The 26,497-nt window shown below is 38.0% G+C and overlaps 2 protein-coding genes across 4 annotated transcripts; both read left to right on the forward strand.

Moving 5' to 3' along the window:
• The first annotated feature begins 1,900 nt into the window (after window positions 1-1,900).
• zyx (zyxin) lies at window positions 1,901-18,524 on the forward strand. 3 transcript variants are annotated; one of them, XM_027149338.2, is made up of 10 exons: window positions 1,901-2,052; window positions 9,268-9,502; window positions 10,583-10,845; window positions 13,064-13,159; window positions 13,288-13,854; window positions 14,371-14,509; window positions 14,809-14,978; window positions 15,428-15,606; window positions 15,762-15,882; window positions 16,231-18,524. In XM_027149338.2, exons 2-10 carry the CDS (start codon window positions 9,274-9,276, stop codon window positions 16,342-16,344), a joined length of 1,878 nt encoding a protein of 625 aa, XP_027005139.1. In that variant the 5' UTR covers window positions 1,901-2,052; window positions 9,268-9,273; the 3' UTR covers window positions 16,345-18,524. The 3 variants fall into 3 exon arrangements, with proteins under 3 accessions (XP_027005139.1, XP_027005138.1, XP_047667712.1); XM_027149337.2 differs by lacking the exon at window positions 1,901-2,052 and adding an exon at window positions 2,366-2,586; XM_047811756.1 differs by lacking the exon at window positions 1,901-2,052 and adding an exon at window positions 3,881-3,899.
• A 590-nt stretch (window positions 18,525-19,114) lies between these two features.
• On the forward strand, window positions 19,115-26,246 carry kel (Kell metallo-endopeptidase (Kell blood group)). Its single transcript, XM_027149253.2, has 18 exons — window positions 19,115-19,267; window positions 20,245-20,416; window positions 20,518-20,826; window positions 21,132-21,253; window positions 21,481-21,624; window positions 22,208-22,279; window positions 22,396-22,584; window positions 22,730-22,890; window positions 22,998-23,115; window positions 23,210-23,305; window positions 23,951-24,049; window positions 24,139-24,216; window positions 24,298-24,398; window positions 24,561-24,650; window positions 25,037-25,104; window positions 25,287-25,435; window positions 25,750-25,839; window positions 25,954-26,246. Exons 1-18 carry the CDS (start codon window positions 19,241-19,243, stop codon window positions 26,095-26,097), a joined length of 2,229 nt encoding a protein of 742 aa, XP_027005054.1. The 5' UTR covers window positions 19,115-19,240; the 3' UTR covers window positions 26,098-26,246.
• The last annotated feature ends 251 nt before the right edge of the window (window positions 26,247-26,497 follow it).

Raw genomic sequence — 26,497 nt, forward strand, 5'->3', positions numbered from 1 at the left:
GGAGATCCCATCCTTTCTCCATAATTCATATGCTCTCTCTCTTTCTCCCTGTTTCCCTCCATTGGCTGTCAGCTCATCTAGGATTCCACATGTTGGCAATACCAGACTGCATCTCAGTATCAAGCCGTGCCATCTGTCCATTACTTCCTTAAACTTCTCTGAACATCAATACATTGGAGAACACTAAAACAGTCCTGCATGGTTTCTACATACATACACTATATATTATGTTATATGTAATTCATTCATCTTCATTAAATGCTTTGTCCTGGTCAGGGTTGTATTGAATCCTTAGCCATTGGGCGAGAAGCTGAAATGCAGTCGGGATGGGATAGTGGGTAAATTTCAGGGGCCTCTTTCCATTCTTAATCCTGAAGTCATGTCCTGGAACGTGTCAGTTGCACCAGAGGAGGGGAAGCACTAACTCATGTGGTGCTGTAGAATTCTAGGACTGGCTTTAATTATATGTTTAGGACAAAAGCAGAATTCTGGCCTGACATCTGGTGGACAAGCCTAGAACTTCAAGGATGTAATGCCTTCCAATAAAGCATAACTACATAGACATGTCAGAGAGGAGCTAGGTAGACGTCAGACAGACAACATAAGGTCTTTCTGTGTGTCATCTGGCTATGGGTGTTCATATATGTAACTATGTGGCAGATTTAGCAAATCAAAATTACTGAAAGTGAGCATGGGTCTACGCATTGCTGTCTCTATAAGATAGCAGTACATGCATAAGGTTCGTGAGCATTGTGAATGCTCCCAGCAGGGAAAGACAGAGACAGATGAAAACTGAAAAGAACCACTGTGACACACTCCCCTCCCTCTGAGCTAGAATGAACTGAATGAGGAAATAGGAATCAAGCTGAGAGATACAGTATGAGCGCACACAATGAGTCATAGTTGGAGAGGGGGTGGCTGGTTTTCCAGAGCTGGGTTTTGGCAACACTCCAGAAGGCCTCCTGTTGGTGAGCGTCACCTTACGCTCCACCTCCCTGTCTCAGGGGGAACTTGACCACTGACCTTTTTCCCCCAAAAACATTTTTGCTGAAAAGATACTGAAAAATGTGCCTGAAACAGTCTGCTGGGGAAGGGAGAGGCAGAGGTAGCAGATTTGCAGGATGGGTGGAATTAGGCTGGACAGTAGTAGCAATTGTAATCACATCCTTATCTGTGTTATAATTGGCCTGGTTCCATGATAATATACCCTGAGTTGGAAAAATACTGATCTTTTATTCAAATTAATTTTAAAACCTAACATGAATCGAAGCAAATGCAACACAGTGTTCCAGCTTACTTCGACTTGATGCCCATGTTTGGTTAATAAGAAAAATATTATGTTTTGGATGACCTCATGTGTTTCTTATTAGAGCTGGATCTTGCAATACACGCAGAGGAATAGACTGGGCTTGGCAAGACCTGCACAAAAGTTTCCTATTGTTGCAGTGTGATTAAGTGTGATTTTTCCTAAGAAATAATAATTGTTTTGGAGTTGATTTAAGTCAAGCGTTCTTCCTAACTTCTCTTCTCTTCCAACCTTGTGCTGTCTGTGTCCAATCAACCCCCAGCCTTCTTTATCTTTCACTCTCTGGCTCTCTCACTCACTCTGTCCTTACAAGGAAAGGCAGGCAGGGCTGATGTCATCGAATGAAGAATGTTTAAAGAATCCTGAGAGAGAAAAGAGAGGGAGAAAAGCGAGGCTAAGAGACAAAGAGAGAGAGAGAGAGAGAGAGAGAGAGAGAGAGAGAGAGAGAGAGAGAGAGAGAGAGAGAGAATGCCTGGTGTGTAATAAACCTGGCCAAAGTGAAGGGGAACGAGAAAGAACTTGTTTGGAGGGATGGTGTCATTCCTTTGCACAAATAGGGGGAGGGTATGGCAGTAATACGGGAACTGTGTGTATGTGTGTGTGTGTGTGTGTGTGTGTGTGAGAGAGAGAGAGAGAGAGAGAGAGAGAGAGAGAGAGAGAGAGAGAGAGAGAGAGAGAGAGCATTAAAAAGGAAAACTTTTTATCTCTGAGCCAAGAAAGATTCAGTCTGCTGCTCTGAGAAAGAGGTAAGCTTAGAGCTTTTAGAGCTTTATTTGGGAACCATGTCAAGAATCTCTGCCTTCCCCCCATTATTTAATTATTACTGGAACTTTAAACTTAACTGGTAGTATTATGCTTCATGGCTTTCAGTTCAATGTATGATGTAGTTGAGATATTTATGACAGGACTTTTATGGTGCCTATAATTTCCCAACCCATTGACTACGAAGCATAGATCTAGCCCCAGTGTTACTATCAAACTTCCACTGTTATCATTGTGCACCAGAGCACTGTGGATTTGTGGAAAATGCGGAAGCTAAACCGGAAGTGAGTTTACATTGCTGGGAAAAGTTCTTACAGAACCGTATCCAGGTGCAGGAACCTTCACGCAATGACAAGCTTGTGTGATGCTAGCTGACCTAAAGGGTGGAGTTAGCTTCGGGGAACGGCTTGATTAAGGGAGCCAGGGGACCGAATTTCGGCATTTGTGTAGTTTGACGTGCAATACGTGGTGATACCATTGCTTAGCTAAACTGCAGTGCTCCAGACAACAACATTAAAGTAAGTGTCTTGTGTTATTTTAAATAGCTCTTGTGTTTTCGGTCCGCGTTGTCATGTATTAGCAACCTGGATGTGAAAATATAACGAGCTGTTTGTAGCATCGTCTGCTATCTCTGTATCTGTAAAGATACTCCAGTGGTCTGCCTTTTTGTCTGAGCTGTTGGGTCTGAGACAGAAAAAAAGTCATCTCAATTGTAAAGCTATAGATATTTTAGCACCGTGTATAATATTTTAGATACCGTGTATAATGGTGGAAAGGTAAAAGGATGGGTGGGGCAGAGACGGTTGAATTGAGATTACATCGAGTTCACAGGTACAATAAAAAATAAATAAATAAGATAGAAAGCGCCTTAGTATATATGAAGCACAAGGAATGGGTTTTTATTAGCAATAACATCTGGCTAGTTTTCTCTTCAGTCTTGCTGTTGTGCTGGCAGAGAACTTAGCTTCTAGCTGAGTAACAGGGAGATCTCCATATAAGGCCAGTTTCTGCTCTCCTGAACTTCTGCCTCGGCTTCAGTGCACAGTTTGCTTGGTGTTTTTATCTGTGAAAAAGTCTAGTGATGCAATAAAAATGTAATGAATATGAGAGTGTTTGTTTGTTTTTGAATGCAAACAGTTGAACAGTTCTCTGCTTTTAGTCTTCTTTTAGCTCAGAATTTTGACCTTACTCTTTCCCTGTGTGTGTGTGTGGAATAGTGAGTGGAACTGCTATCTCCTAAGGCCTTTTTATTAAAAGAATGCAATCAACACACACTACACGACTAGAGATAGAGTCTGACTAGTCAGTGTTCTCTCAAAGGCATTTTGTTACATTTCAGTTGTAATGTCAGTCATTTTCAGTCACATTCCTGCATGAACTCACTGAAAAGTCTGCAGATAGAATCTCACTGACTCCGGGACCTGTTGTATGCGTCTGTTTACCAACTTTTTTTTTTTTTTAAACCCTGGAGAAGGAAACTGTCTGGTACACCGATTAGTCAACTTAAAACCGGTGATGTGATTAACACCAGGCTACCAGGTTGTCTTCTGCTTGCTCACAGTGATGTCATGGTAAAGAACGTGGGTCTCATGTTGTCATTGTTGCTCATGAAGTAGGGGAAGAAGTGTAATCATGAAATACAATGGAAATATTCAGCCAGAATTAATCAACTTTTTCCTTGTTACTCTTGATTTGCTTGATTCAGGGAGTTCCCCTTTTCAATTTGTAATACATCTGCGGCCTCCAAGATTTCTTTCCGAGAGGTCTGGAACCATGCCATTAAAAATCCTATAAACCGAGCAGCTGTGATGCCACACGTTCCCAAAGACAGGCAAGTCTACTCTATAAAGTTTACAACAAAGTCGACATTGCTACACTGGTGTGGATTCTCACCTGTTAAACAAAGTGAGATGAGAACCTCCAGATGGCCTGTTGTCTTGTGCCACATCAGCATAAGTAAGCAAATATACAGTATACGATGTCCTTGTCTGAGACATGTATTCAAATCTAACTTAGGGAAATGCCATGTTGCTTAACAAAATCTCAACAGGTTCAGGCATACAAACATGGACGTTATGTAAATGTCACAATATCTGCTGTTTCAAAATTTGCAGCGGAAATTAGTAACCTTACTAAGAGAGAAGTGGCGTAGACCATTAACCGTACAAATCCAAGAACAAAATAAAGAACAGTAGAGTATTTTCAGGGTAACTGACTTGATTAGCCACAAGTATGGAGTATTATTTAAAGAAAGGAAAGGCTTTTGGAACATGTACATTACAGCTGTTTCTGCTTCCACACCCTAATCTTTCATCCACTCTCTCTCTCTCTCACACACACACACACACACACACACACAAAACCTAACATTCCGTTAGGTCAGCAAGACACTTTTTCCATATTTCAAACATTCATTGTATGAATGTGCTTGTATTGAAGTGTGTATGATTTTCTGCCAACATCTATTTACACATCCATCCAGTGTATTGGCACTGACTAGAAAATTATGCCCATGTCATTTAATCAAATTATTATAGTATGTTAGATTAGCAGGCCAGGTGAAGTGATTTATCAAACTGCAGTGAGCTGATCAGGCCCAGCATGTGGAGAAGTGTAACACAATCACTAAGGGAGCGACAAGGTATTAGTGCATTGTGGTTAGTTAAAGGGAACTTCGCACTTCCATTTTAACAATCAGGATTACAGTTAATTCGGTATTTCTCTGAAACTGATACGGACTGTATGAATAGTTTTTTTTTTTGTTTTTTTTTTAAATGTGGTCTGATCATGCTGAAGTGGGGACAGGACAGAGGGCACTTTTTCCTCTTCCACTTTTCAGAATTTCTCTCAAAATAGTGTCAATGCTCTATGTTCAAAGTAAATGTTAAGAAGTATTTATAAAAGATGCACATGACACAGTGTTGCATCCTTGAGGTTAATTTTAGGAAGGTAAATTTATTACAATTACCAAATTTCATGCACAAGAATCAACCAGTGTTTGGCATAATGTCGGATAATTGAAGAAATGTTTGGGAATAAAAAAGAACTGCAGCTGGTTAAGCCTCTTGTATTGCATGCAAGTTTCCCATTGAACAAATTAGCCAAACAGAACAATTCAGTTTTCAGCAAGATGGGGATGGGGGGGGGGGCGATATCCTATAGTTACATCTTCACTATATAAGGACTTACTTTCCATGACATTTGAGGCTTAGTTTAGGCAAACTTAACGTATCTATGACCTAAAGAACCATAGAGCGATCCCCAGATTTCTCATTAGTAGCATGAGCTTGATTTAGCCTTTGCAACACTTTTGCTAATGATGGATACTGTATATCATCAGCATTGCTTCTCTAGTGGAGACGTAAAAACTGGCTCACACCTCATTTGCTGACCTAAGTGAATAGAGCTCAAAACATTAATCTTTGAATTATGTAGGTTTTCTTCCAAACTGAAGAACAAAAACCTGAAGCTGATCTGTGCATGAAATTGTGTGCTGCAGTGATGATTCAAAAGCTGCTAGGAGGGGGGAAAAAGAGAAAAAAAATGAAGGAATATTTCTCTCTGACCTACACTATAATTCTTTTCGTCCACATGGCTTGCTTCGGAGGCTTGTTGTAAGGCAGTACAGAGAAGTGTAGACATTATTGTTCCAAACATCAAAGCAATGGATGGATTAAAGGGAATAGGGTCACATCATGAGTCCAATCACAGAGCTTTCATAATAACCCTCTGTGGTTCAAACCAGCAGGTCTTTCAGCCATGTAAACAGCAATGAGTGCTCTCATAATTTACACTGAAAAAAACAACAAAAAAACAGCAGTTTGAGACACATTAGCTTTCATTCATGGCACATCATTTTAGATGTCTTTGTTTAAAGTAATGAGTTTAAAGTTTGCCAACTATTTTCTGTGTGGCCATCAGGAGAGCAGTAGGATTGTATGGTAGTTTTTGTGTTGAAAACAGAATGTAGTTGAAGGTGCCTTTTGTTTAAACTTTACATCAACAGTATTAAAGCCAATGGAGATGCACGCCAGCGTGGAAGCCTATGTTGGTCCGCACTTGAGTTTAGTAACAATACCAACCCAGATATAGCCTTTATCTCTAACTATTATTATAAACCGAGATTTAATATTGTAAATAATTTGTAGGCTACTATAAATTTATATTATTGTAAAGTTCGTTAATTTTTTAAATAATCTACCAAAACGATTTCCCTGACCTCTTCCTTGGGCACTGTAGATTTGTCATTCAAAATCTAAGCTATAATGTGTGTTGGTCCTTTAAGGCTCAGTGTTTTGGGATATTATCTATAAACTGCGGTGCATTAAAAGTAAAAAAAAAATGACTTGAGTCTGACTAGAATCTTTAGAGGTGATGAAGCAAAACCACTTCACTCATCAGCTACACCTTGGTTTCATTGTTTAGTGCATTAGGTTGTGGCATGTGGAAGCACACACTATAATTCCAGCAGTGAGACATGTCTCAGTATGAAGTGCATAAAATTTAAACATGCATATCAAATGAAAGCTTTTAGCTTGCAGAAGTAAGTGGGAAGTAAGCTTTATGAGCCTACTTGTCCTTCAGGCACTACAATGAAAAACTAATGAAAATGAAATTTGCTTGTCCTGGTTGCTTGTGTTAGCGGTTGTAATTTTTGTTCTTACTTTTTTTTTTTTTAAGACACTTCTGTATATGTTACCTAAGCTGTACTGGTACTTTTTCATACACAGAGGACGCTTCAGCTATAAAACCCTTTTATTGCACACTGAGTTTAGACAGGCTTTACTCATCGCTGTCCTTAAATGTCTTTTTTTTTTATTTTTTTTTTTTTAAATCAGAGTTTGTTATATTAAGCTCAAACAGAGCAGAATTCTGCACATTGTTTTCATGATCTCAGCATTTCAGAAATGCCTTTTGGAAAATGTTGCTGTTTTTCTCATGTCAGAACACGAAGTGCTTGACACTGAGCCATGCTGATGCTGGGAATCAACAACCAGTGCAGCAGTATCCATTTCTTTTCTTTTTTTTTTTTAATTTGCTTAAATTTGGATCTTCACCATATAGTAGTTCATCAGTCCAATCACTGACACCTGCTTCCATGAACTGTAAAAGGTTTTAAATGTGGTCTAACAAAAGAAAAATAAATTAAGATGAATTTATTTGGGTAACCTTGGTTAGATAGTTCATAGAGGATCATCTTGTGCATTTTTTTTTTCTCTCTGTACAAAAATGTGCTATTTTTATAACATTGTAAATATGCATTTGTGGCATGTGTACACTGGAAATATTTAGAAATCTCTAAAGGCTTGGGGCTTCCATGAGGCCTTATCTTGTTTAATAGAAATTTTTCACAGCAGCATTTGAAAATTAAGAGCCATGTTTGTTGAAGTATGAAGTAATCGGAGTCGGATGGTAGCTCTCCACAAATAGAGATGTAAGGTAGTGGATCCTTTTGATTTCATAGCATAATGCAGCTTGTTTTATGCACAGCAAAACACACCAAAGCTGGTCTGGGTAAAACTGTTATGATTGAAAACACATTCTGATGAATAACAATTTCTGCTCTGACATGCAGATGGGTCAAAGTTTGGCATCAACAGCATGAGTCCATGAACCCAACCTGCCTGTGACAACAGTTCAGGCTGGTGGTGGCAGTATAATTGATTTGAGCATTGTTTAACTGCTACAGCTTATCTCAGTGCTCTCTTCCTTATTGCTTTAAAATTTGTAATAAAGTGCACGAGAAATGACTTCACGGATGAGCTCCAGTTTCAAAACAAGCTGGAAATGAAACCGCAGACTTAAACAACTCAAACAACCAAGAAACCATCTCGACATCTAAAGATAAACAAGGGAAAAGCCAAGAGTAAATTAAACACAGCAGTCACGCTATATTCAGATTAGTTATCCACTATACTGATGCAATTACTAACAGACTTGAGGTCAATATGAGTTTGGTCTGTTCAGTAGAAATGCTGTCTAAAGGAGCTTTGGCCTTTCTGACAACTTTACCTTTTAAATATTGTAGCACTCATTGATCTACAGTGATGCCTCGAGATACGAGCAAGGTCACGGAACGAATTAAACTCGTATCTCCAATTGCTCGTATCTCAAAACAATTTTCCCCTTTTAGATGAATTGAAATCCCATTAATCTGTTCCAGCTCGCAAAATTCCATTCCAGTTGTTTTGTTTGTGTTTTGAATATGAAAAAATGTACAGTACCTGTAAGTATAAATGACAAATATTGTATAAAAACTCACAGTAATAAAAGAGAATGTTAAAAAAAACTGGTTTTAATTTACGGAAGATGCGCACGGAGATTGAGGGAGGATTAAACAGGCGGAGTTTTGTCTCGTACGTACACTTTCACTTTCGTTCACTTACTCGCTACTGTACACTCTTCATGCTACTTTACACTTAAATGGAACTTAACTAAACTTCACTAAAATTAACTAACTTAACTGAACTTCTCTTAACTTAATTGCTACAATTTCTGTTTTCTTTACATTAATTTTGCTTAATTTTCTTCATCTCTTTTCTCTTCACTTGTTTTTGCCTTTTTTGTCACTCTTTCCTCACTAATATCTGCCGGTCGTTTTAATAAAAACCTTTTGGCATATCAGATGCGGTGTAGTCGCACAAGTTCAAATTTTTTAACGGACCCGAAAATTATGATCCGCGATGGTCGGCACCTCACGCAGCGCCTTTGCGACTCTCCATAGGAAATGAATGACTTCCGTTTTATGGGCCGTCGTTTCTCGTTTGCAGTGGAAAGGTGGCTTTAACCGAGTGAGACGTGGGAAGCGGAGGCGGGGGAAACGGAGCACATGTGGTTGTTGGGGATCTTTGTTGCGGCGGCAGCTCAAATGCTCATATCTCAAAAATTTGCTCGTATCTCACGGCAAAAATTTAGTCGAATCGCAGCTCGTATCTCAAGAAATTCGTATGTCAAAGCACTCGTATCTCGAGGCATCACTGTACTATTATATATGAAAAGTGCTGAATGACTCACTTAAGTCACAACACAACTTTGAGTTATGTTTATTCTTTTAGTGTTGGTGCTATTCTATTATTACAGACTGTCCCACAGATTGAAATGATATCTCCTGAAGTTTGAGTGTGTTGATGCCATGAACCTATGTGCAAATAGCTAGAATTGATCATTTTTATTATTATTTTTTTTTGTCTTTTTCACAGAACAAGATGGAGGACTCTAATGGCAGTAAGCCACTTATGGTAACATCTTCCCTGTCTTTCCAAGTCACTACACCTTCTTTCTACAACCAACCGAAAAGGTTTGCCTCTGTGGCCCCTCCTCGACCCAAAGGGCAGTCTAACCAATCGCAGTCACTGACCTTCTCGACAAAAGCAAGCACAGCTACAGTTGGCCGGGTTGGAGAGATCCCTCCACCTCCTTCATCTATTAGTGAAGGTAAGACAGCCTTTTCAAATATGAGGACTCTCTTTTGTGAATAAATAAATAAAAAATAAATATAGTTTTTAAAAAATAAATATAGTTTTCTGAGAGCAAACTTATCAACTCATGCTAAACCTGTTGCAATAAGCAACTCTACTTGATCATTGTTTACCAGATCAGTCTAGTCAGAGGAACCTTTGGTTCTGAATTTTATGACTTTTAAGAAGTTTATGACTAATTTCAGTACAGTTCACGGAGTTTGTTAGTGACCACAGTATTGGACACTATTGCACACACTTTCACAGTGTTGGAATGGGACATAAACATATGCCAAAATTCAACCAGGGCTTCATAATAGCTATCTAAAATCATGTTAATTTTTCAATTCAGTTCAAGAACACGGTTGATTCTGATGCATTTGCTCACACAAATGGGGCAAGTCGTGGCCTATTGGTTAGAGAGTCTGACTCGTAATCCGAAGGTTGTGGGTTGTGGGTTCGAGTCTCGGGCCTGCCACGACTGAGGTGCCCTTGAGCAAGGCACCGAACCCCCCAACTGCTCCCCGGGCGCCGCAGCATAAATGGCTGCCCACTGCTCCGGGTGTGTTCACGGTGTGTGTGTTCACTGCTGTGTGTGTGCACTTTGGATGGGTCAAACTGCAGAGAACGAATTCTGAGTATGGTTCACCGTACTTAGCCGTATGTCACATCACAGTCATCGTATAAAACCTCTGTTTCATTACTCCCCCTTCAACACTGCAACTAGTGACCAGTTGTTTTGACTTAACACGTGCATGAAAAGCAGTGAAAATGAAATGGTTAGTTGTGTATGAATGTTGTGTATGAATTTGACAAAAGGCTACGTGTCTGATTTTGAATTGAGGCAGATTTCCTAAAATTTGTTCTAAACATGTTTAATATGATGTGATGAATACATTTAACAGCTTCAGCTTCAGCTTCTTGCTTTATGAATATGGTGGAAATATTTTATCACCCATTTTATTGGATTTATTAATTTATTTGTTTGTCTGTTTAGTGATTGACTATTGTTATGACTGGCATGTTTCTTTACCATTCCACTGCCTCTCCTGGCCAGATTTTCCACCCCCTCCTCCTCCAGTGGATGCAGAGCTGCCAGCTCCTCCCCCAGAATGTCAGCTCACACCCCCTGCATTTGAGGCCCCTCCCCCTGCTTTCCCTCCCCCTCCCCCAGTTGCAGAAGACTTGCCTCTCCCAGCACCTCCTGAAGATGTGAGCTTCGTACCCTCAGATTCTTCTCCTGCTGTTGCTCCTCCTCCTCCACCTCCTCCCCCTCCTGCACCTCCACTCCCTGAGTCTGGCACCGGTATCGGTCTTCAGGTAAGAACTAAGACACAGACTTTGATTTGACTTCAGACTTAAAGCCACTGGCAACAAGTTAAAAATGACTAGTGATATTTGATGTCATTTAATGTATATATCGCTGTCCTACAATTTAATAAAAGTTCAAATTTCTTGTTTCCGCTTGATCAAAACTGTTTTAGATCACAGAGAGAGTGTAGCAGCATAACACAATGCCACAATCTCTATCTTTTTCGTTGTTTAGTCAATAGCTAAATGTGTTTACCTGTAAAATATCTAAACCAGACTTTTTTTTTCTTAATATGATCCCTACCCCTGCGATGCCAGCATTGTCCGCACGGTCTGTGACTTCCGGCTCTTGACAGTTCATCACCGTTGCAACACTTGATCGATATGTGCAGAACTGTTACTAATCACACAACTGCTAGTGCTAGAAAAGCTGGTAGGAATGATGCAGTGGATCTTGCACAGCACTTTTGTTTGATGTGTTGGTGTAATTTTTTTTATATATATTTCTACAGCAGTGTATATTTAAAAGGCTAAAATGCTGCTAAGTGAAGTTAGCTAAAAATGTCAGCCTTAGCAGTTTGTCACCAACAAAGAAAGTGAGTGAGCAGGAATGAATTTCCTTTAGTTTTAGCAGTCCGGCGAGAACAGCAGCTGTTGTAATGGCTCATTTTGGTTGATACATAACTGAACCCTAGTCCCATTTCACTCACATTAATAGTTCAGTTCAGTTCAAATTTATTTGTATAGCACACTTTACAATGGACATTGTCTCAAAGCAGCTTTACAGAACATAAGCAAAGAACAAAAGGTTATTATAAAGAATAATAGAAAGATTAATAGAATGCAAAAGTCAAGATTAATATTAGATATATTTAAATATTTGTATTTATCCCAAATGAGCAAGTCTCAAGGGACTGAAGCAGCAGAGGCAAGGAAAAACTCCCTTGGAAGGTAAAGGAAGAAACCTTGAGAGGAACCAGATTTAAAGGGGAACCTCCTCCTCATATGAGTGACACTGGAGGTGATTTTATAAATACACAGTTTGATGAATGTTGTACTGATGCAAAAGACCACATGGAGTTGGCATCTCCTCTTTAGTAGTGCAGAGTCTAACTGGATCTGGTAGATCTCGAAGTTCATAATAGAAATTGAATAGAAAAATGTTCTGTCGGGTACAGAAAATAATAAAATCTATTTAGGAAAATAGGTTGCTAGAGTCTTTACTATGTTAAAAATGCTGATTTATCACTGCAACTTGACAATTATTGTTGCTGCATCATTTGTTCCTGCTTGACTTAAGCCTGTGTTAATTATAGATGTGGCATTTGCATCTTGTGTGTTTGAAAGTATGCAAGAAATGCAGACAGTCATTTAGATTAAAACATCACACTATTATTGCTCTTTCTTTTGTACACACACGCACTCACACACACACACAGTGAGTGTATATACACATACAGTACATATATTGCCTGTAACAGCAAAAGGCTTATTTAGACATGCAGTCAACTCGGTGTGTGATCTTATTTATCATCTCCATCTTATAAAATTTATAAGAAACACCTGCTTATTTATGCAGTTTTCTAATTAGCCAATCTTGTGGAGGCAGCACAATGCAAAAATATTTAGACACAGGTCAACAGTTTCACTTATTGTTCACATCAGCAGTAAAGCATGTCGCATGCACAACAATCAAAACCTTGTAGTGGATGTGCTACAGCAGATGGATTTGTTCCTGCCATCAAAAACAAGAGTCTGATCACAGGCCCATCTGTGACTATAGTTCGTCACTGACACTGAAAAATGCTAAAAGACTATACATTTATTACATGAGCCACAAAGGTAGCTTACGTGTATGGCATTTTTTGCATTACAGCAGTGATGATTTTATATAATTTAATACAGACAGGCCTAAATAACTGAGAACATTAGTTCCAAATTGCAGTAGTTTTAAACACCTTTGCATGGCAGCCCGTTTTCAACATTGGGATGTTTTGTTTGTACGAATGTACTTTTGTTTTTGTTGTTAGCATTTCTTTTCATTTTATCCTTTTTTTCTTTAGTTTGATTAGTGTTAATTAGAGGGATGTTTCACAACGGGCCTGTTATCTCTCTTCCTCCTTCTGCGGTGTTATTCTCACAATCTTTCCTGTGCAGCTTCTTCTGCAGTTATCAAGTTTTTTCCCCCCACACACGTATTCATTTAATTCAATCTCCTTTTCAATAGAAATCATTGGAGAAGCAGACTAGTTTTGACCGACAGCTGGACTCTCTAACTGATATGTTGTCAGAAATGGAAACACGAAGACCTTTCAACCCAAAGGTACAAAGATGAACAGTATACATCTACAGTAATGTATTACAATTTGGGGGTGGGGGGGTACAGCATAATAAATCATATCATTGTTGTAACTGAGGTCTTGTTCTTGAATTTGCATGTTTGTGGTCCAGGTGTCCAGTCAGCTGTCATCAGTGCCTACCCCAAAGTCACCTGCTCCTCCTCCCACAGCCCCCAAACCCTCCCTGTCTTTTCTGCCCCCACCAGAACTGCAGGATCGCCCTCCACCTGCCCCCTGGGCAGAAGAGCTACGTGCACGTACCACATTGAGACACGGTGGCACGAGCACACCCTCTGCCCCAGCATCTGGAGCACCAGTGGGCAAAGGACCTGCAGCTACCCCAAAGACAACATTCACTCCCAGCCAGCCTGCTTCTAATTTTAGCCCCAAATCTGGAAACAGCGTGAGCTCTGCAGCTCCACGAGGAGTTAACCTTGCCCCCAAAGTCACTTCTCACATCTCGTTCCCTCCACCACCTGCTGCACCACCAGGTCCTCCTCCACCGCCAGCAAATGCCCCTGCCCCTGCCAAAGCTGTCAGTAATGCCAAAGCCTCCCTTCCATTCAATCAAGAGAAAACATGTCCACCTCCAGTTTCTCCACAGCCTAAACCAGCACCATCTTCCACTTCCACTGCATCACAAAACAGCAACCTATTGCTCAGTCCAACCCCACCCATGGTGAGTGTGTAAAAACAGTGGAATTTTGATCTACCATTTGAAGTTGTTTTATAAGTTTATTACTTAATCAGAGATGAAATCACTCAGAAGGGTGTTAAGACAGTCCATGTATGGTTATTGTATTGATTCCCTGAATTAAATGATATAGATGGCTGTTATATTAGGAAAATAGGCACATTTTTTCTTTTAAAATGTACATTTATATAAAAAGCCATCACATATTATAGTCCTTATAGTCCCAAAATGGGGGCTTAACTAAACTAGATCTCAGCTAATGATCTTGCTTAACAAAACCTTAATTTTGTGCTTCCACATGCAGAAAATCACTGTAAACTATGTATTATTGTAGATTGATTCTTACTTGGTTTTAAATTGCATTTACTAACAAGTGTTAAAGATTTCAATTATTTGAAACCTGAATTGTATGAATTTCTTTTCTGAAGTACACATAATCATCAAACATATTCATAATTCTAAAGTATGATAAACGTTAGGTCATCTAACTACTCTCTGCAGCCAAAAGGCCCTGGAGCAGGTGCACCCCCTGGTGGTGTTCCTCTCTCAATGCGAGAAGTTGAAGAGCTGGAAAGGATGACCAAAGATTTCATTAAGCACATGGACAACCGTTCCCCAGTTATCACCTCTGCACCTACAGGTAGTCTCGCATCTATAATTATTACATCTCCATTTTATTTCCAGTTATTAATATAGAACACAGGTGACAGTGATAGCTCACCTGTCTACTTTCATGTATGGTATTAAATGTAGTTTAAGTATATTAATAGAATAAAATGTTATGCATGCACAAATATGATTATTAAATACGGAGGCACTTCTGCACATAAAAAAACCACAAAGTACAAGAAGTTAGTTTCCACACACATACACTTGCATGTATCTAATAATTGTACATTTATCAGAGTTTGTGCATTAACATTTTTCCTGCTTGCATAGAGATGTGTGGAAATTGTGGAGAGGCTCTGTCCAGGTCTCAGCCTGCAGTCAGGGCGATGGACAAACTTTTCCACTCACACTGTTTCTGCTGCGTGACGTGCCAGCGCCCCCTGCAGGGAATGCAGTTCTATGACCGTGATGGAACACCAGAGTGTGAGGAGTGTTATGTGGTGAGTCACTCCCACTCACACACATTCATGCTGTAGTTCAGCAAGATACTTTCAAGTATTGGATTTTGACACCGTATATGATTTGGTGTTTGGTCAATTTGGCATAATTGCATTATTTTAGTTACCCCATTATACACACAAAAAGCTTTGTGTACCCGTTCTGTCGTTGTTCAAACAACACTGAATGTGGAATGCAGAAACTTTAAACAGTTAGCATAATTGTGATGTTTGTTTTTGTGCTAGTTATCCAATCCTCATTGTGAAATAAACCGAATACCTCAAAAGCTCTTAATAATTTTCCACAGCTCTCACAAGCTTAGATGGATACCGAGAGAATATGCATGCGTCCTAGCTATGGTCTGCTTGAAATACTGCATTTTAATTTTGTGCCAAATCAGTTGTGACAGATGAAATATTTTTGCCTTTCTGACTAATGTATGTGTGTTTAGAACTCTCTGGCAATTTGTTCTCGCTGTGGGGAGCGGATCACAGATCGTGTGCTGAAAGCAGTGGGTCAGTGTTTCCATGCTCACTGTTTCCGCTGCACTGTGTGTAGCTGCACACTGGAGGGCTCTCCATTCATCACTGATGACAACAACAACCCCTACTGTGTCAATGATTACCACCGGTGAGCCTCTACACACATCCTGACCAAGAAAGCCACCTTTAAATCCTCAGCTCATTTGCTGAGTATCTCAGTAGTACAAGAAAATATTAAATATGATAAAAGACACACTGATGTATCTTTCTTTTTGTGGCCCCTGCTTTGCTTCTGGATCACAGACGTTTTTCTCCTCTGTGTGTGAGCTGCAATGAGCCAATTGTTCCTGACCCTGGCAGTGAGGAAACACTCAGAGTAGTAGCCTTGGAGAAGAACTTTCATCTTAAGTGCTACCGATGTGAGGTATGAAAACATAAAATATAAAAATGCACCACACTACCCAGTTAGCAGCTCCCCCATTTTTAACAGACTCCTAGGATTCATACTACTAATTGCTGGACACTTTTAGCCAACATACAATGCTGGAAAGTACTGCACTGTACATCATGTACTTGTATCCACAGTGATATTCAGTGCAGTTTATTTAAAAAGCAGGTCTTGTCCAATACTTTTATGCACAATGTGGAACTGAGATGGTTGTCTTGTTTAAAATAGTTTATTTCAGTACAAATACCTTTTAAACAAGGATTTATAAAGCTGTAAAGGATTATAGAGTGTGACATACTCGTATGTTTCTCTTCTGGGTCCCAGGACTGCGCCCGTCCTCTCTCTATAGAAGCAGATGCTGATGGTTGTTATCCATTGGACGGGAGGATTCTATGCATGAAGTGCCACACAAAGCGTGCCAAGCAGGCCATGAAGTGATTGGTGGAAACTCCTGTCACTCCTTAAAAACCAAACGTAAAAATCAAAGATTGACTCTGCTTTGATTCCAGACATTTGATGCATTGTTTTTGTGAGTTTTGTAATTCCGTCTCTTTTGTCATTTGTCATACAGCCTTGTTTTTGTCTGAACCTTTCTGTAGCTTTATCAGCGAGACCACTTAGCAAGAAACTCAATAACTCCAGCAGCTCTTTTGCATTTTTTTATGCACGCTCTTAAGAAAGATCCTCTTCCCCTTTCTAAAGATGCTTTCCTAAGCAACTTCATCAATGTTTACCATCTCAGCATGTGGTTGCTTGAATACAGTGTTCTGACATGTCGTGTAATTTAACAATTGAGAGCTAGGATTTTAGGGTATGAAAAAAGATTGTGTAACTGTGGCTATTTCTAGTTCACTGCAACTCCTTACGTGCTTCGCACATGAACAACTTGCGTAAAGCTTAGCACAGCCTCCAGATCAAAATCATTAAAGATTAAAGGACAGTTAGCACTGTTTACGATACTTGTATTAAATAAATATGACACATGAACTAGTGAACAGCAGAAAAATGCTTTTAGAAAAACAGCTTTCCAAATAGACCTATAGCTACATACTGTAGATGCATATGAAGGCCGGTAGGGAATTATGTGTTATGTAATGAACAAAGCTATGTTTGTCTTGCATGCAACAGTTATTCAACAAGACTGCATGATCAATTTTTATTAGTTTTTTTGTTTGTTTGTTTTTTAAGCACAAAAATTGACCACTGATTATTAATGTATTACCAAGATTGATTGATGGATGGAAATATTACATAGTATTAATTCAGTGACAGCCTGTTGCTTTCTGTTCCATGATACAATCATATTTCAAATGAATCAAATATGTCTGCCATCTAATATGACTATACATCACCAGGAATTAATATTCAGTACTACGTTAGTCGGTTGGCTGGTCAGTCGTCTATGGGAGCAAGATGATTAGTGGTTGGTCGCTCACTAACTCACTCACGTTAGTGTACAGGTTCTTATATAGGGCGCAGTAGAAAAGGACACACACTAGATTCACACAACACTTATTTCTGAGTGTGACCAACACATCATGACTATTACACAATTTAAAATATTCCTGTAACCGTGCTGAAAAAAGCCAAACACAGAAGTATGCAAATTCCCAAGCACAATCTCTGTATTAAACACACCTCTTACAAGTGCCTATTGGCTTTAGAGGTTGTTAGCATTCTTATGGATGTTTGTATGTGTATTTTCGGATGCTCTAATAATCTTCCTGACACGTACATTTTGATGTGAAATAAAAATCTATGTATTATGGCCTTATAGAGGGTAGTATTATAGTGATCTATACAGATCACTGAGAACTTAGACAAAATATCTAAGCTCAAGTACCGTACTGTGTCTATGAATGGGAAAAAATTCGAACACTGCCTTAGTCGTGGGTTGAGAGAGACTCTCAGAGAAATGGCTAGAAACGTTTGCACAAATGCTTTAAATAACTTACTAGTGTTAAACTATAAAGAACAAATCAATGGGTCTTTTTCATGAGACAGTTATGCTAATGCTAACCTGGAAATTTCAGATGACTTGGGAAATGGACTAAATTCTAAATGTTTAGTTGAAATCCTTTAACATGAACAAGGTGTCATTCCTTAAATTTATATTTTACACTCTTCTACCTTCTTCACATGTATAATTGTGTATGTATCTCCACTTAAAATGTAACAAAAATATTCTACACAGTGTTGCACAGATGTCCCAAAGTCTGTAATCATTTAAATGATTCCCCCTTTTTGATTTCTTATGCATTTAATGAATATTTTTTTTCTATAATATTTGCTTCATGTTTTTTGTCATGTCAGTATAACCATGATACTGCTGTTTACAGTATGTGATGGACATCCATTATAATGTTTGTTTGTTTTTTTGTTTTTTTTGTCATTTTCCACACACTCATATACAAGTGCTTTATTTTGCAGTTAAAATTCTTTGTGATATGTGAATGTGTGTATGTTTACGGTCTAATAATGTATTTTGCAATCAAGCTCTCATTTGTACTGTATTTTAAAATGAAAACAGAAAAAAAAAAACTTTTCATTCTGCTTGATTTCTAAAGCATGTTCCTTGGAGGATGGAAGTAATAAAAAAGATTAAATTTAAATCCTTACTTTGAATTTGTCTGTTTTCTATTGAGCCACAAGTCTGCTCAGTGATCAGTATCTACGTTGTTACATTACTTTTAATCAAGAGAAATTCACTCAATTTCTATAATTCACACTTCTTAAAAAAACATTTTCTCTTCTCTAAATGTTTAATGGTTGTGTCTTGCAATTTGTTTATTAAACTGCGAGTCAATCATGCTCCTTCCCGCACAGTTTGTGACATCGTAGGCACGTCACAGATGCGTCTTCTCACCCTATCATCCCACACCAGTCTCACACTTCACTGATAGCAGAGTGCTGACATACGTGTGTTGAGTGTTTGTGACTGCTTAAATACAGCCTGATTGACTACAACCAGACCTATAAAATAAAATGTATGTGATTTTTTGTAATAATGCCTGAATTGTTTTTTGTAAATAAAAAGGGAGTACCTATTCAAGTTAATTTCAGGCACTTAGATTTAAGTGAAATAAACATGCCTTAAACACACATCAATCCCAGGGGGTTTACACAAACAGCTAGTTAGTATGACGTACTGAAAGAGGCCTGTACACTGGCTTTTATCAGAATGTAAATGTGGGAGGAGAAAGTGTGATGAATGACTGAACTGATCGAGGGAGAGATAGAAAAAATGATGATTCTGATGTAAGTTAGTGAGGACTCAGATATAAGCAGGATGCTAATGAAGAAGGAGTTCTGACGAACAATTGAAAAGACCAAGATGACACAAAACTCATCTGATCAGCAGGTACAGCTAGAAAATAACAAAAATTCCAGCCAATATATAACAACGGTGCTACTATGTTGTCTCTAAGAGACCGATGGTTTGGGGTCAAGTAGATTTTCACTTCCTTTTATGAATAAATGTGCAGGCTAGTTTAATTTGTAATGTGTAATGTCCAGTTCATTGGCAAATTACTGACATATTTAAGGCAGCTTCATCTTAATAATCTGCTTGATGTTTTTCTCTGCATTTGTTTGTACAAGTTATTTATTAAGTGACTATTGCTATGATCATAACTATCTGAATCTGATTTTCATGCACCTGCGACTACTGTATATAGAGAGAAAAAAACGCATTATGGGTTAATGTGATGTGCTACCACCTTAAAGCTGATTCTAATCTTTGATTATTTTCCTAAAAGAAAACATTCTGAAGTATTTTATTCCTCTTAAAGCTCAGCAAATTACAAAATAGAGTTTTAATTAATCAAAAAATGATAAATTAGCCATAATTTTTAAATCTGTTTAGAATTATATTTAACTGGAACACTATCCTGTTAAAACATACTGTATGCTGTAACTCTATTTCCCTTTGCAGTCACCTTTTTTTTTATCTCTCTTGAATTTATTAAGATGAAAAACACAAGGTTACTGCAAAACTGAGAAAAGTTCTCTGTCTTGAAGGCTTTCCTATTGTAGAAAGTATTAAGGAACACCTTATATTATACCTCAATTACATAGAGCTCATAAATATGAATCTATGTATTATTATAATTGTAGAGCATCAGACATACAAGTCCATGTGAATTAGACCTCACTATAGAATGATATAAATTCATGTAAAAAAAACTCAATAGTGCAGTACCTTTTGTCAGAGCCATGGTGTTATTGAAAATTAAGCAACACCTACCAATCAGATTCTAAGACCTCAACAGCAACATGTTGCCTGAGTTTTTATCATATAGAACAAGAGGTAAATACTAACGTCTGATGCTTGTCTAGGTATTTCTCCAGTTCACCCAAGGACGGGTTCAGTCTGAGGAATCAAACTCCTTCGTCAAGAACCACTGGTTAGGGCTCCTGCTTTTTCAGGTTTGTCTTGCCTTCTGTATCATTGGAACAATCACGGGTTTGGGGTACTACTTCCTGCAGGAAAAACCTCCAACCACTCAAGGTAACATTATGCTGTATCAATCAACATCTAGTGTGATGCCTGTAGTGATTGGACTTTCTTTCTTAGATTTCATTTCACCCTGCATTTCTTTCTCCCACCAGACCCTATTCCCTGTCTCTCTCCAGCATGCATGAGAGTAGCAGAACGCTTCTCTACAGCCATGGATCCTTTTTCTCGACCCTGTGATTATTTCCTGTTTAGTTGTAAAGCAGAAGTGTCATCCAAGAGCAGCAGAAATAACAGAGACAAGATCGTGTCCGATAATGTCACCAGACAAGCTGTGATGAGAAGGAGAGAGAGGAGAGGTGGTGGAATGAGAATGGACATAGTGCCAGATACTGAAAGAAAGAGAGATGACAGGTTACCTGACAGACAGACAGCTTTGCTCCAAGCAATAAAAGACACTCTGGGTATGACAGACTATTCAGAATAGCTTTCTATTAATGTAAACAACAATAAATTTATAAAGATGTAAAGTTGTAATAGGACTAGACATACTACAACTAATTTTTTATGATGAATAGATTATTTGAATAGTGTTTAGAAATATTTAGTATGTGGTCGGCAGTATTTTGTTCTGTATTCTTATAATATGCACTAAGAATATAAGTAAGAAATATAAAAGGACACTTAACTGCACTTAACTCTAAACTGGAAATATACATGAAACTTATATATGAATTTTTGGTCTCTGTGATGATTTCTGCATTATTAGAGTCTCCAAAAAGGAATGTCAGCAGTGCAGCACAGAAAGCACAGATGTTCTATAACACCTGTATGAAGCCCAACACTACACTGAATGAGAGCATATATCATGCCCAAATGCTAATACAGAAGGTATAATACACAAAATCTCTCTCACACATGCACAAATACAGCAACAAGAGTAATAACAAGAGTTATTTTAAAATAGAAACAAATACAGACGTTTGGCAGAGTATGCATTTCCTTGACTGTATTCTTTCCAGATAACTTTAACACTGCTCAATAAGTAAAGAAGGACATCATCTTGCTGGATGACTTTATGGACAGATTTAAACAAACCAGTCTGTGTTTCTATGTAGCTGGGTGGCTGGCCTGTACCTGGGAACTGGATTCAGCCTGAGCTGAACTCCACTCTGGCTCTGCTGATGTCGCAGTACAACACCTTTCCATTCTTTAATGTGTATGTGGGTCCTGACCGTAATGAGAGCCAACATTACATACAGGTACATTCAAACCATTAATAAGATTGCTAAACATCCTGCCTTGCTTTTAGCATTACATTCCATCCTTGCATCTTTAAACCATTGAGAAGGAAGGATTCTACACTGTTCTTATACTCTTGGCTGCAATTTAAACATACTTTTTTTAATAAAACTTAATTATTAATTATTGCAATTTGTAATAATTATGACAGTATTAAGAAAATGGAGCATCCTTAATTAACTGAACATTAAGATCTCAGCAGGGTTAATCTTGTAAATCATTTTCAGTATATCCTTAGAAATCTACAGATCTATAGATATGTAATGATATAATTGTCACGATGTGACATGGTGAGACAAAAGGCAAGAGAGGATCCAAATGAAGATAAAACTTTTACTGAACCAAAACAACAGACAAACAGATAGGCATGCAAAACAGATCAGCACACTGAACTGGAACAGAGAACAACACAAACCAAACACCAACAACAACTCACAACAGGGAAATGAACAGACAGAAACAAGGGGAAACACAAACAGACACGTTACAATAATGTACTAAATCTGTCTCCAAAAAGCATTGTAACCTTCTGTCTTTCCACAGATTGATCAACCAGAGTTTCAGTTCCCTATTGAGTGGAACAGCCAAACAAACAGATCCAAATTCAACTCACAGGTACAACTCACATGGTGTAAAAACAAAAATTTAACATTTGTGAGTATATAAGCATGACCTTTATAAAATAATGATAGTAAATGTCTTATCTGGGTATTTTGCTTCTCTCTTTTCAGTTTCTGCGTCCATTCTTCTCCTCCTGCAAGGAGCTTTTGACTCTGTTGAATGTTTCCTTAATAAGCAGAACTCAGCACTGTGGCTTGTATATGTCTTTGAGTTCAACCTTAGTTACAAACACTTCACCTCTTTCCTACCGACTCAGCCAGAAACTCCTGTACCGTCGAATGACCATCTTGGAGTTACAGGTAGGTGTTTGTTATCTCTTAAACAATTATTAGGTTACTGTGTGACAGGGAAGTCAGAATGTGTATGTGTGTGTGTGTGTGTGTGTGTGTGTGTGTGTGTGTGTGTGTGTGTGTGTGTGTGTGTGTGTGGGTCTTTTTTCTGTAGGAGTTGGCCCCATCTATTGATTGGCTCAGAAGCCTCCAGGCTATATTTCATCCTGTTCCTGTCAGCAAATCAGATTTTGTGTTATTGCACAATCCTCCTTATATCATCTACATGTCAGAGACAATTAGCAAATGGAGGCATATACATAAGATGATGGACAGGTAGATCATATTAAATTGTATCATTTGTTGCAATATTTAGCATAAACTTTCACTTACTGCTGTGGCAGGTAAAGTACTTATCTGGATTTGTGTCTATTTGTTTGCAGTTATCCTCTCCATACATATATGATCATGAATCTTCTGCAAACACTCATGCCTGCTCTTCACACCAGATTCATTCAGACCATGAAAAACTTCTCTATAGGCATTGACAAAGAAAATGAGGTATTGAATTGAACTGTGTGTTTAGAAATCATGCTTGATATTCCTTAAAGATTTTGAATGAACTAGATTATAAGGTTATTTTTTTGTTACTAAGGTTGTGCCACATTGGAAACACTGTGTACTGCAGACGGTGAAAGGTTTTGATACATTGATCAGTGATTTGATCAGACACCATTATGCTGGTGAAGAGGTATGACTAATATTGATATTATGTTTCATAAACAGGCAAATTATTCATTTATTTGTAATGCTTTTTCTACAAAACTGCATAGTTTTTTATAACATATAAATTGCATAAATCTTTGATAAACCAATGCTGCAGAATTTATGAACAACTTAAGGAAAGGCTAATGGCAAGTGTTTTATGAATTTTCTTTGAATGATAGAAAGTATTGTCATTTAGGGATGCTGAATATTGTTCCCATACTTTTTTACCCGGCTGCTAAAAGTAGATATTGTGTTTTATAACAGTGTTAAAAATGCACATTTTGTTAAAGGTGTTACTTTCATTTGTTATGCTGGCATTTGCCTCCTAGTATATACATAATAATAACTTCCAAGATAAAGAATATATACAAAATCAGTATTAAGAGTCACGCTATCCTCATTACTGAGAGTTCCTCTTTTTTATATTTACATTTCTATTCATATAAACCATTATTTTATATAATAACATAAACTATTTAAAATACTTACATATACATTGCTTTATAACATTTCTTGCATAGATTGCTTATAAACATGTTATGAAAGTGTAATATATGTACTTTTATAGTGAGTTGTTAGTTTTATAATGATTTTATTTTTATTCTTATAAATCCTCTTCACTTTCTAGGCTGAAAAGCTCATCAGTGATATTTACTATTCCTTCATGAACAAAATAGCCACCATAAACTGGCAGAATGGAGACACACAGGATTTCGTTTTGAATAAGGTAAAAGGTAAAAAACACTCATATACATCCTCTGAGATCTCCAGATAAATGTCATTGTAGATGTAATACTGTCACTGTTTCTCTTTCAGATTGCATCTCTCACTCCAAGACTCTCCACCAACCATGAATCCTTCAGTCAGCTGAAACTTGATGAGAATTTTGGAGAGGTATTACTGAAATAAATACAAGAAAATTCTGCATAATTTGGTATAACGTTCACTAAGCATTGTACCTCCCTCTGGCACTAGGTAATTATGAGTGAGAGCTATTTCTCCAACTACCTGCAGATGCTGCTTCTTCAGCAGAGGATGAGAAGCAAACTATTTTCTCACACTCCACAGCCTCATGTGTGAGTGTTTTGTTTTTCCTTCAGCATTATGTTATAGGTTTCTTACTATCGTATGTGTGAAGATATAACTAAAGCTGCAGAGTCTGAAATTCAGGCTCCCATGATTTATTTCATTTATTTCAATGCCCCTTTGTTGAGCCTTTGTTTCTCTATGTCTTGTAGTTTTTCCCTCCATCCATTTTTATCTGGTAATGACATCATCATCCCAGTTGGAATGTTTGTATCACCACAGTTTCATTCTTCTTATCCAAGGTATTTATCATGGGTTCACAAAAAATAGGTTGTGATTGGTGGATGTGACTGACTATTTTGGCCAGGGAGGCAGATGAAAGAAAGAGAAACATGCCACAAAATGATGTTATAGTTATATGTACTTTTTATACATATACATAAATAAAAAATATGATTATTCACTGTGATTATGCACTGTGAATGTTATTTCAGATAGCATATATTTAATTATATATGGTTCATTGGTGACTTTGAATTGAGTTCACATGATGTTATTCATAATCAAAATGTCTATACGTTGTTTACACCTTTTTAAAGAAGGCCCTGTCTTATAAATCTTTACAGCTGTGTAAAAAGTCCAGAGTGAAACTGAAAATAAACCATGTTTCTCTCTCTCTTTTGTTTAGAGCTGTCAACTATGGGATGTTAGGAACCATAATTGCAAAAGACCTCCTGCATCTGCTGTTGCCTGATAGTATGTCACCCTGTTACATAGCTATATGCGTGTGTGTGTGTGTGTGTGTGTGTGTGTGTGTGTGTGTGTGTGTGTGTGTGTGTGTGTGTGTGTGTGTGTGTGTGTGTGTGTGCGCGTGCGTGCATGCATGCATATTCATATACAACAGGTCTATACCATGATAACTTCTGTCTCTTCTGTAGTCCTATCTCAGTCAGAGAGTGCTGTGCTGGAGATTGAGTGCGTGTGGTCTCACTATCTCACAGCACAACAGAAGGGAACTTCCTCACTTTCTCCAACCCAGAAGCAGGAAGTGTGGGTGCAGTACACAGCACTTCAGGTGGCACTACTTGTAAGTGTGTGCACATTCTGTATATTCAGTTGTAAACAGTTGGTTGGTGTCATGTAAATCTTTAGACTAAACAAAAGTCTTGTGCTTAACCGAAGAGAGCTAGTGTATATCATATCTTGGCCAATGATCAAGCCTTTCTAAAACTAGCTGTTCCAGGACAGTCTCACATGTACACTTTAGCTTTTTAATAATCCTTAATTTCATTCGACTTTTATTAATTATTATAATGTATTTTATGCGGTTTGCCATACACTACATTTACAAACATCACCTTAATATCTGTTTTTCTTCTATATCATTTGCTGTTCTGTCAGGCATATAATAAGAGTTTGAGGAGACATCTAAGTGATACTTCCGTGGCAGGACTCTCACATGTTCATCTGTTTCTTGCCTCATTCACCCAGGTAAGCTTCTGAAAATCGTACCCCTTCTAGGTCATACCAATTAAAGCTACATTAGTGCATTGCCCTGCATTCTTCAGCCAAATATACTCCTATTTTGTAATTCTTTCTTTATAGGCAAGCTGTGACTCATCTACAGCACTCATGCCATTTGAACCCTCTTTTCTGTTGAATGTGCTCTGTGTCAACTCTGTACACTGTCCCAAAGCAATGACTTGTGTGGATAACCGAGCTCCTGGACAGCTTCCTGACCTGTGTTAGAAGTGTGGATATGCTGAGGAACATTATTCATAACTGAGCAATTCAGTGGACATTAAAACAGTATAATGCTGGATGTATACAATAGGCATTGCTGGAGATTATGACAGTTACAGAAAACCCCAAAAAATCATTATAATATTTTATATTGATCATTTATACTTATTATTATAGATCAGAAAGTTTCAGGTTTTACAATTAGTGTTTTATCTATCCCTGTCCAGGATTCAATCTCACAATCAAGATACGTTTTTGTTGTTTTATTTTCGGTACAAGCTCTGTGTGACAGTGAGGGTTTCCTCTGGGTTCTCTAGTTTTCTCCCACCAACCAAAATGATAATATATTGTGTGTATGGTCCATTCAGGGTCTGTTCATATCTTATGCCTAAGTGGACAGGCTTCT

The sequence above is a fragment of the Tachysurus fulvidraco genome, chromosome 3, assembly GCF_022655615.1.
Source record: "Tachysurus fulvidraco isolate hzauxx_2018 chromosome 3, HZAU_PFXX_2.0, whole genome shotgun sequence".
Lineage (NCBI taxonomy): Eukaryota > Metazoa > Chordata > Actinopteri > Siluriformes > Bagridae > Tachysurus > Tachysurus fulvidraco.

What these genes read in the sequence shown, in the direction of transcription:
- zyx (XM_027149338.2), top strand. Translation starts at nt 9,274, where the DNA reads ATGGAGGACTCTAATGGCAGTAAGCCACTTATGGTAACATCTTCCCTG. An exon ending in GAAGACCTTTCAACCCAAAG is followed by an intron (nt 13,160 to 13,287) that starts GTACAAAGATGA and finishes TTTGTGGTCCAG; the next exon opens with GTGTCCAGTCAGCTGTCATC. An exon ending in TGTGTCAATGATTACCACCG is followed by an intron (nt 15,607 to 15,761) that starts GTGAGCCTCTAC and finishes TCTGGATCACAG; the next exon opens with ACGTTTTTCTCCTCTGTGTG.
- kel (XM_027149253.2), top strand. Translation starts at nt 19,241, where the DNA reads ATGACACAAAACTCATCTGATCAGCAG. An exon ending in AAAACTCATCTGATCAGCAG is followed by an intron (nt 19,268 to 20,244) that starts GTACAGCTAGAA and finishes ATGCTTGTCTAG; the next exon opens with GTATTTCTCCAGTTCACCCA. An exon ending in ATACATAAGATGATGGACAG is followed by an intron (nt 22,891 to 22,997) that starts GTAGATCATATT and finishes ATTTGTTTGCAG; the next exon opens with TTATCCTCTCCATACATATA.